Here is an 11,542-nt window from a genome sequence, read left to right on the forward strand (position 1 = left end):
GCTCAAGCTTTCCTTTTTATATTTTGTAAATACAGCGAATAAATAAAAATGGTGAGCATTTTTATATAGTTAATTTTATAATTTATTTACTACGGAAGAGAGACATGCCGTTCGTCTCTCTTCGCCGACCGTCGTCGCACGAGTGAAATCGATGAAATTTAAGAGAGTTAAATAGGAGCGTGCATACTACAGAGACACACGTTACACACGTATACATACACATAGACATACACGCGCACGACTGTAGATAATTTGTAACAATTGCTATTGTCAAGTACCACGTACACGTATAAAGCGACGTATGCTGATGTATATCATTGCGTATTATACTGATAACGATTAATAAAAGGTAATGTTGAAAAATTGAAGAGTCTGTGCGCGAAAAAGCGTCTGTGCAAGCGCTTTTTAAAATTTTATCCCTTATTATTCCTTGTTGTCTTCAGTAAACACATATTAATTTTTTTTTAGATAATTTTATTATAAACTTACTAAAATAGACAACGAAAATATACGAAATCTATATTAATTTAAAAATAAAATCGATTTTGCCTCTAGTTTATTAAAGCTTAAAAATTGTACATATTACGAATTAATGTTAATATAATAACATTTTAATAACAATTAAATATACACCAATTTTTTTACAAAAGCTTAAATTTATACAAATTATAAGTATCGCAGTTAAGCGGTGCTATTTGTCGATTTCGTAAGTTTTTTCCCTTTTTATTTTGACAATTGTTAAATTGTAAGAATGGAATGGCCTTTTTTTATGAGATTCTATAAAATTATTTTTAACCGCATCCACCTTTTTTGCAACAGCTCCGTTTTGGAGGACGATATCCTCGAGTACTATCACCCATTAAGGGATTATATTCTAAAAATAAAACGTATGGATACAGCACATTATTTAAATTTACCTTAGATAGTAAATCACAATAACGTAAGTCTTACCTGACTTTAACTTTGACTTTGTACCTGTATTTGTACTCGTACTAGGAGTTTCATCATTAGTTGTACTACCTAATCTTGTACCTACATTTTTATTCTCCAGTAATTTCAAGACCTTTTGTCTCTTTTTTTCTTTCTCCTGTGAGAAAAAGATAAATTATACTAATTTATATTTCAAAAATAAGTAAGTAATATAAAAATAAATTATCTTAACTCGCAAATAGTCACCTGATTTTTTTTTACATAAATAGACACCAAACAAATATTACAGAGTAAGTATGTTAAATAGATTATTACAGTGATTCTAAAAAATAACAAATTTTAATTTTAACAACTCTTTTTTATTACAAGTTTTCGACAGAATTGCACACTTAAAGATTCGTAAAGAATAGATGTGAAAAAGAAAAAAAGAAAAAAAGAAAAAAATGTTAAATATTTTATAATAATTTATATTTTTTTTGCTATTGGAATATAAATATACCCCAAGTGACTATTCTCAGAGCAATGTGTAGCAAAAAGTACCTCTTCCTCTTTGATTTGTGCTAAGGTACAAGACTTGTTGTATGCCTCTTGCATCTTCTGTCGTGCCAATTCCACATTAGCTGACAACTGCGGTAATTCATCAGTTTCTAAATAAACAATTAATACCAAAGTGAAACAAGTGTATATATATATATATATATATTATATTGCAAATAACATTGTAAATTACTTGTTGCCTACTAATTAAGGATTTTTTTTTAGATAAATTATTGACTCACTTTTGCCAAGTGCAGCATCTCGCTGGTTCCTCGCGACTTTCCAACTCTTAAATTTTTCTTGAATATGTGGAAACGTATAAAATGCAATGATCCCAAGTCCGATGATGTACCATCCCACAGACGCTATCGGAGCCCAAACTGTAATACAAAAGGCTCTGTAATTGCTTCGCGAGCTTGACGTTTACTCCAGGAAGTAAAACCCGCAATGACACGAATGTAAATATAAGAACATTAATCGGCACATATGCATGTAACTGCGATACATACTCGTTTGGAAATAGCTTGGATTATCAACGTGCTCCATACTCCTTTGTGTTCAAAGCGAAATTATTCAAGACAGTAACTTACATGTCACGACTCGATCTGTAATCTACAATACAGTTTCAAAATTCATGTACTATCAGTGAAGAAAGTCTGTAATGCACGTAATGCAAATCAGAGAAAAACCTCAGAGAAGACGGCCCAAAACTTGTATCGCAAAATGCTGCAGCGCACTACTGCCCTCTGACAAAGTGAATATAAACTACATAGCAACGTCCACTTTTCTTACGGTACATCGTCCATTTTTTAAGGCTGGAGATGATAAATCGATATTTAATTCATATTATGGGAAAAAGTCGTGACGTTTTTCCTGCTAGATGGCATTAAATGCTCAGCAGTCGGCAACTACTAATCGGATCGGCAACACTAGACATGCGTTTAAAAAGTGACATTTTAACCTTTGTTTTGAGCCGAAAAAGATTGAAATCGGTGAAGTGGATCAAAAATTATTTTATTTTGAAAATAGAAATAAATAAAGAAAAAATTCGCTACATTTTGCAGTATCACTACGATAAAGGCAAGAATGCTGCATAGGCTTGTGAAAAAATTTGCGCTATTTACGATGAAGATACTCTATCAAAATCAGCAGCACGGAAATGGTTCGCTCGCTTTCATGTTGGAAATTTCGATGTGAAAGATGAACCTCGCTCCGGTCGACCCATCACTGAAAAGTCCGATGAAATCATGGTCGAGCGTGATAAGCATGTGAGCACTGTGGAGATTGCCAGGGAACTAGGCATCGACCACAAAACAGTTTTAAATCATTTACTCAAAGCTGGATACAAAAAGAAGCTCGATATTTGGGTTCCTCACGAGTTGAGTGTTAGGAACATGATGGACCGAATTAACAATTGTGATAAACTACTGAATGGAATGAAATTGAGCCATTTCTGAAGAGAATGATAACTAATGATGAAAAATGGATCACCTACGACAACTAGAAAAAGATCGTGGATAAAGAAAGGAGAGAAGGCCATCCCTGGATTGATGAGGAAGAAGGTGATGTTGTGTGGTGGGACTGGAAGGGAATCGTTCTGAGCTATTATCGTCCAATCAAATAATTAATTCCGAACTCTACTGTGAACAACTGCAGAGATTACAAGCAATTGAGAAGAAGCAGCCAGAATTAATTAATAGGAGAAATGTCGTCTTCCATCACGACAACGCTCGACCACACACATCTTTGATGATTCGGCAAAAATTCAAGAGCTTGGCTGGGAAGTTTTAATGCATCCATCGTATAATCCTGACATAGCACCCTCAGACTATCATTTGTTTAGATCTCTGCAGAACTCTCTTAATAGTGTAAAGCTAGCTTCAAAAGAGGCCTGTGAAAATCACTTGAAGCAGTTTTTCGATCAGAAACCACAGAAGTTCTATCGCGATGGAATTATAGCTCTGCCCCAAAAATGGCAAAATATTATAGAAAATAATGGAGCATATTTGGTTTAAATAAATTGATTTCAATACTCTAAGAAAAACACTTTAATTTTACTAAAAAATCGAACTTTTTTCCATACCCAATATTATTGTGCTACACGATTATACGAAAATACACAAATTTTTCTAAACCATTGTTTAATAAATTATTGATAAACGCAAAACAAATACTAATAACAATTATTATATATTAATTATTAATTTGCAAATATGAAATTAATAATATTATATAATATAATAAAAAGTCATTAATATATTTATAACAGCACTTTCATTTAAGAAAACTATCTCAATAATTTCATATCAAAATCCCTCTGCCTCGCATGCTGGTTAGTATCCGATACAAAAAAGAACAATTTTCGTAGTGGAGAGCGAACTTAATGTATTCTGCTTCTACGTTAAATTCACAAGATCCATTTGTAAAGAAAAGTTAAGCATCCATCACCATACCAATAATCTTATTACAGGAGGGTATGCATCCCGAATCTTTTAGACTACTTACGATAATTTGGGTAGCATGTCAATTACAATTATTTTTATCACATTATTTTTAATATAACATATTATCTTTAATATAATACTAAAAGTCGTGAGAAAATATGTTCTGCCACATCACTAAAAATCATCTCTTATTAAAAATAAATGGATAGAATGATTTACTTATAGGAATAGTGGTTATGAAGGAATATGTTATTAGGAAGGAATATGTTATATGTATTTAATAATAATAAAATACATGCATTATTGCAATTTTTTATATGTATGGATACCAAAAATTCTCGGATACCAACTGTTCGAGATAAGATAAATCCGATAAATCAACGGGATTTTTAAGAACTATACTTTTATACTAAAAAATTTATTATATAAAATTTAACAATTTTTATTTTTCCATATTTTTCAAAAATTTTAATTATTATAGCTCGCTAATATGAGGGTTATCTCGAATTTTTTGTACTCACACATTTTTAATTAAATGTAATCACGATATCATTGTTAAAAGACTATGAAGTATTTTGGTAAAAATTATCTAAGACAAAAATTAAAATTTTGTTAAATATAATCTCATAATATCTGCATGTAAATATTATTTTATCATAAGAAAATATATATATAATTATTAATTAATAATTAATAATATTCTGCAATTGCGGGATGTCCAATACTTAAAAAGATTTTAAAAATAACAGTTAGAAAATGAAATTTATATACATTCGTAATCATATTTTTGTTAGAGCGATCATAAAAAAATAAGCAAATTTTGTGTATAAAACTTAAACTTATTTACTTTATAATAATTTGGATTTAAACAATAATCATTATATATTAATTATATAATACTAAATTCCTATTATTAAATTAAGACAGTTATTACTAACATTATTATTAGTGAGAGAACATTTAATAAAACAAAGAAAGTGACGAAAATTATGCGCTAAAATATATATACTAAATTAATTTCGCAACTTGATTTTAAAATACATAGCAATTGTCATTGACTCATTGACAAAATTATTACTTAAACAATAACTGCAGACGAGAAAACTCGGGATTTATTCCGATTTTGTATAAGAATAAGAGATTTTGTATAAGAAATTTTTTGAAAATTATATATATATAATTATATATATAATTTTTAAAAAATTTGCATAAACATAACTTCGTTATTTTATAAGATATTATAAGACAAAATTAACTTATTTGAATTTTCAATTTTGTTTATTAAAATAAATTATTAAAATAAAAAATATTAAATATGTTTAATAAATAATAAATTGGAAGTATAGGTATTTAAAATAATAAATACTAAATAATTCTTATATCTTAGAATAATAGATACTAAATAACTCTTATATCTTAGAATAATTAAATTAAGATATTCATAAGCTGCATGAATGTATAAAGAATCGAAGAAAGAAAGCAAAAACCGTAAAGCCTACAGAGAGAACATTAAAAATATAAAGGATATATTATTTTACTTATTCGTAATATTCATTATTTCGACAGTTAGACGGTTGGCGCACGGCCTTGGGAAGGGATGGTACGGAATGGCGCGGCGCATCACGTTTATGCGCAGTCATTTCATTCCCGAGGCTCGAATAGGTAGGTATCTGTGCCGCGTGCCGATCTTCACATTTCTTTTTAAAATGTAATCGCGATAAATACGAATCGTCGCATTTTAACTTACCAAAAACTTACATAAAATATTTAATAAGAAAAAGTCAGAAAAAATTTTTTAACCCTTAAAATTCAACTTTTATTCACATATGTAGGAGATATGAAATTAAAATTTTTTCGTTCAAGGACCCATTAAACTATGTCTCCTATGGATAGTCGGCACCCTTTTGTCCTGAGGATTTAGTACAGAGACAGATCACATTTACTTTCGACAATACGATTTTATCAATAGTGTCAAAAAATGTATGGAGTCACGTAATTTTCAAACTCAAAATGCACTGGCGGTAGTGTACGGGCATTTCAACGGTAACAGGAAAAAGGCTGGCAGGCCTTTCCAGGTTTGGCCTCTTTCAGGTTTCTCTCTGCCAAGAGTAATGGAATTAAGCAATTAGATGAGTTCAATTTGGCCAGAAGAAACAAGAGGTTAATGTATGGTACCAATTTAAGTTTTTAAAAAGTATTATATAAACTGAATATTCGGAAGAGTAACTTGCTCACAAATTGCGAGTTCTTATATTTTTTTAATTATTGGATATTGCTCGTCGCCATCGCATCCAGCGATGCATGCAATAGACATTAAGGCCGGTATTCATAGTGGGTTCTTATTTTTAAGACCATCGGATTAAGTAATGTTCTAAGATGCTAATATAGCTTTCTGATTATAATTCCTGACATTCTAAGACTGTACTTAAGACGGCTTTAAGATCTGAATACAGACAAAGAAAAATCTGAATCTTTATTAATTTGATCGATTTTAATTATTGCAGCGATTTATTTCCATCAGGAGCACCGCAAAAAAATGGATATTGTTGTGTAGTTTACATTCATTTCTACAGAGAGCAGTGCGCAAAAATACTTTGTAGTTACAGAAAAAGGCTCTCAGGTTTCTCTCTGGTTCTTACATGATCATCGATCATCATATGAACCAAAAATTTCGAGTCCAAAGCATTAAAAACGTTTATTTTGATTTAAAAAATGTTTTAAAGAAAACAATAAAATGATAATGTAAGGTTCAAATAGATTACAAATTAAATAAATTAAAGAAGCAAAATTATGAGCAAAAGCTAGATATTTAATGATGAAATTAATAAACAATAAAACTCATACAGCATTGTTTTAAATTTTATATCTTTAACTACCGTTTAACTTTTATTATGAACTGTTTGATATAATAATTACCACTTTGTTTAACATTAAACATCTAATTTTAACTTATAATTTGTTTAGTTTAATTTTAAATAAATTGTATAATTTAATTTACTAGATATACTAAGTGTCATTATCTAGATCTATCTTTTAGAATTATTAATATTACATTCTTCGTGTAAAAGATGGGATTCTAAAATTTTTATACTTTTCAATGATACTTTATACTAAAGAAATACTTGATTTTTTCATCATTTTTTGATTTTCATAGTAATTTATTCGTTTAATTCTTTTGATTGAATAAGAAAAGTTGGTACTTCTAGTGTTAATATATTTCAGGTGTAAAAAAATAAATAGCCTCTTTATAATATACGTAATGTTAAATTCTTGAATTCGAAAATATTTACATTGTTTTTTCTTACGTACATACAATGTTAGACCTAATTCAATATCCATATTTATCATTAAGATTTGTCCTTCCATCGCCAGATTGATCTTGCGGCGGTACCCACGTAGAATAATCTTCTGAATGAACGTCTTGATCGTATTGCTTTTTCATATTTTTCCGTTTCTCTGATTTACTGTCCTTTTTTCGTTTTTCTGCAACATTTTGTTTCCTCGTTTCTTGATTGATACTTCTCGTATTCGGTTTATCGTCAGTTTTTATACTGTCACTTGATTTCGTTTCATCCTCGTATGACATCGACTTTTTGCATTCAGATTTATATACACTTGCATCTTTTTCTTCTCCTTCTTTTATTATTACATTATTTTTTTTATTCTCCTCTTGTTCATCATCATCTTCTTCTTCTTCTTCTCCTTCTTCATTATCCATAGCATATAAAGATGAATTCGCAGAATCACTTTTGTTCTGAAAAATATATTTTAAATTATAAATAAAACAATAAAATATTTTTACATAAAAAATAAAAGAATAAATAAAAGAAAAATACTCACGTTGGCCTCAAAAAGCTTCCGTCTTCTTTCAAGTTGAGAAATCTTTTTCATAGAATAATTTGATTTTTGCTGGAGATTTTTGTTGTCGCTTCTATCTTCTGTTTGCACTTGACTGACAAGAGGCGGCAAATTAGCTGGTTTTGTAAGGTTTACTAATTTGACAAGTTGTATTTCTTCTTTACGTAAGTTTTGTAACTCTACTTTCATTTTCGTTATGTCGCTTTTACTCAAAGTAGATGTGTTTAAACTAGACATAAAGGCATCCAACGAATCCTCGTTAGACTCCCCTGCTTTAGCATTTTTCCTTTGCGCTTCTTTTAAGCGTTCATTCAAACGTGAAATTTTGTTCACAATCTCGTTATGCTTCTCAGTCTGAAATAATACGAAATGTCAATAAAGGTTGAAGATATATTTATAATACCAAAGACATAGACATAAGTGAAAATGACATTACCAATGAGCTATATGTCTCAACTTTTTCTTCAATTTTTCCAGCCAATTTCATTCTCTGTTCACGTTTTTTCTCTACTGTTCCCGTTCTATCCAAAAAGTTATCTTCATCTGAATCGTAAAAATCTTCCTCCTCCCAATTCCTTGCTTTTTTTCTTCGACTCTCTAATTAACAATTATCAATATTAGAAATGAAGTTTGCATTGATCAAAAATTATTATCAATTATTCATGTACATTACCATGATTAGCTTGTCTCAACAATCCGTGTCTGTCTAAGATTCTACAGGCTTCCAAAGCGCATTGAATAACAGACTCTTTCTTCTTTCCTTTGACAAGAGCTTCTGCTTTCATGGAACGACCACCGAAACATTCTTTAGGTAAACTAAAATTGTTTTTATTTTTACATTAATAAAAAAAAGAGAAAAGCGACAAGTCAAAATACAATATGCAAATATAATCTTAAAGTAATTCTACATACAAAGATTATTTCATATATAATTATATTTACCTTATCCAACATAAAAATTGGCCTATTCCTTTCTCTTCTACTTGATATTGCAAATCATATCCCTCTCTTTCGAACCAGCCTCTCAGTGTTTTCTTGGGATCATCTAAATATAGGTCTTCATCTGCCATAGTAGCGTAAGGATTTTCTGTCAAATCTGTTTCCTCATCTGCGTCTTCTCCCATTCCCCAATCAATACCCTCGTTCTCTGCTTCCTGTTTCGCTCTTTCTTCTGTTTCTTCTTCCTCTTGTTGTCTCATTTCTCGTTCTCGCAATTCTTCTAATCGTTTTTCCTATAAACAAATACATTTAAAAGTGTCTTGCCTTGCAAAAGAATATCAAAGTTATAATTACAACAAAATATTACACAATACTAATTATAACAATATCAATTGTAATAAAATATGTACAATATTGATTACAATACCGATTATAATAAAATATTTACTGATTTAAACAACACTAGTTATATAGCAAAATATTATATAAATATTATAATACTATAATTATAACAAGCTAGTTACACATAAATATAATTATAAATAAAACCAACCTTAAGTTGTGTAACTGATAATTCAGATTCCTCTTCCTGATCGTCTGGTGGAGCTTGCAGAATGTATTTCCTCTGGCTACAACCAAATCTTATCATATGACCACCATGTAACCGAACATAGGTCCTTGGTTTTATACGATGCCCATTCCAAAATGTGCCATGTGTACTCTCCAAATCATATAAATAAAAACCTGTAGAGCTTTTCTCATCTGCTGTTGCTCTGTATTGAATAATCGCATGGTACCTCGAGATAGTCGGATGAGCAAGAGATAAATTGCAGCAAGGCAATCTCCCTATCACATAAAAACTTTTTTCAGTTAAATCAAGTTTTTCTAGAATTACTCCCGACTTAAGAACCTCCAACTTATATTCCTTAATTGGTTTCCCACCCCACTTTGGCTGCAAATATGGTATAGGAATGTTTCTTGTGTCGGACGAGATATTTTCCTCTACGGAATCTTTTATTATTGGCTTATCACTCTTATCTTCAGCATCATCTTGGAGTTGGACAATAGCTTCCTTATTCACGGATAATTCAGATGAGAGTGCTGTATCATTTTTCATAATTCGAATTTTTCCAGTCTTACCCCGCTTGGGACCGATCAGTAGAAGTGGCTTCTTAAACCCTGGTTCTTTGCAGATATCTGTACTACTTTGATAAGACTCAGACGCATCCTCCGTTTCTGACTTCCTAGTGCTCTGCTCATCACACGTCGGTGATTTGGAAATCGTTTCATCGTTACTTGCATCAACATTATTGTTAGGAGTATCTTTAGGAAGGAAAGTTACAGAATCGTTTTCCCGTTCATTTGCTTCCATGGTTGCAGTATTATCAAGTTTTATATCAGAAAGTTAACTGTCACATAAATTCTTGTTTATATTATTATAAATTATTATACTTCATAGCTGTCAATCAGGATTCACGTTCACTTTCAATGTTTGGACAATTGCATTGAACTTTGCATAACCATAACTGACCATAACCTATCAACTGACGCAAATGATTCTCCACCTTCTACTACTGTTTACTACTCTCTCTTTATAAAGTGCAATTAAAAATGAGATCTTCATTCTGAGAATTTTTTTAACTAATTGTATTAATTTAAATAGTTACGAATCCAAATTACGAATTATCATATACTAAAAAAATATAAAAAATCAACAATCTTACGGAAATTCATTTCTTCAAATTCTTGTAGACACAATTAGAAAGTTCGCACCGACAATCGATAATATCGATACTTTTAAATTGGAGTACCTTCATTTATCATAATTAAAATTTACCAAATGTCGATCGTTAATTTCTTTCTTTTTTTGACTGAAGCTTAAAATTGCATCCAATAAAAAATCTTTATATATAAATAGAAAATTGATTTAGAACCTCTTAAACTTTTAAAATTAAAAGATTCAGACTAAGTTTCGAATAATATGCATGTTTTTTAAAATTTCATATCAAATAAATTATCAAATACATGATAAATCTAAAGATTTTTCATGATAGACACTTATAGCTGGAATAATCGCAGAAATAGTCATGAGCGTCAGTTTAATAATAGGACTTGTATATCTCAGTTTATTTAATTAAAATATACAGATTATATAAACGTGATCACACATTTGTTCGAGTTCCTCCGATATCTACTTCTCCTCCTGCCACAATTCTCTTAACCTGAGATAAATCGCTATATATTATTTCTTCTCACTAACAGTTCTCTCTTCGTCTTTCTCGCTTTGTCATAAATTCTTATATTCTTCACCTCTTAAAAAATATTCGGTTTCATCATATCTCTACGATGTAACAAATGATAAATCTACGGGCGCGCAAGGTAGATTCATTCTTACATTCGCCTCTCCTGTAATTTGTTTCAACAGATGAACGCTATACCGAGGCGCCTTGCTCCTCTTTTCCATTGATTGACTACATTTACACAACTTAATTTATGCCGAAATTATAACATCGATATTATAAAACTGGCATCGATGTTATAAAACTTATAGTTATTCCTGAAGAATGAAATGTCTGTGATTGATTAATTTCATAACATCGATGTCAATAATTTGGGCGTAAATCGAGTCATGTAAACATAGTTATAATCGCTTAATTTATCTATACAATTTCTATGTTTTATTTATACAATTTGTTTATAATTATAATTATATATATATATATATATATATATATATATATATATATATATATATATTATACGACTAGTTATTAGTAGTAGTTACGTAGAGTGTGAGTACCGTTCGGCATGCAAACCGAAAAGGAATTAAAATT

The 11,542-nt window shown here is 30.1% G+C and overlaps 2 protein-coding genes across 2 annotated transcripts; both read right to left on the bottom strand.

Annotated features, from left to right (window-relative positions):
- Window positions 1-539: 539 nt before the first annotated feature.
- On the bottom strand, window positions 540-2,013 carry LOC105622175. Its single transcript, XM_012203605.1, has 5 exons — window positions 1,977-2,013; window positions 1,710-1,847; window positions 1,471-1,577; window positions 952-1,087; window positions 540-874 (listed from the first exon to the last, which is right to left on the bottom strand). Exons 1-5 carry the CDS (start codon window positions 2,011-2,013, stop codon window positions 792-794), a joined length of 501 nt encoding a protein of 166 aa, XP_012058995.1. The 3' UTR covers window positions 540-791.
- A 5,142-nt stretch (window positions 2,014-7,155) lies between these two features.
- Window positions 7,156-10,080, bottom strand: LOC105622177 (kanadaptin). The gene is made up of 6 exons (XM_012203606.1): window positions 9,262-10,080; window positions 8,712-9,001; window positions 8,443-8,585; window positions 8,206-8,366; window positions 7,752-8,123; window positions 7,156-7,665 (listed from the first exon to the last, which is right to left on the bottom strand). The coding sequence occupies exons 1-6, from the start codon at window positions 10,078-10,080 to the stop codon at window positions 7,240-7,242; spliced, it is 2,211 nt and encodes a 736-aa protein (XP_012058996.1). The 3' UTR covers window positions 7,156-7,239.
- Between the last annotated feature and the right edge of the window lie 1,462 nt (window positions 10,081-11,542).

The sequence above is a fragment of the Atta cephalotes genome (genome assembly GCF_000143395.1).
Source record: "Atta cephalotes unplaced genomic scaffold scaffold00041, whole genome shotgun sequence".
Taxonomy (NCBI): Eukaryota; Metazoa; Arthropoda; class Insecta; order Hymenoptera; family Formicidae; genus Atta; species Atta cephalotes.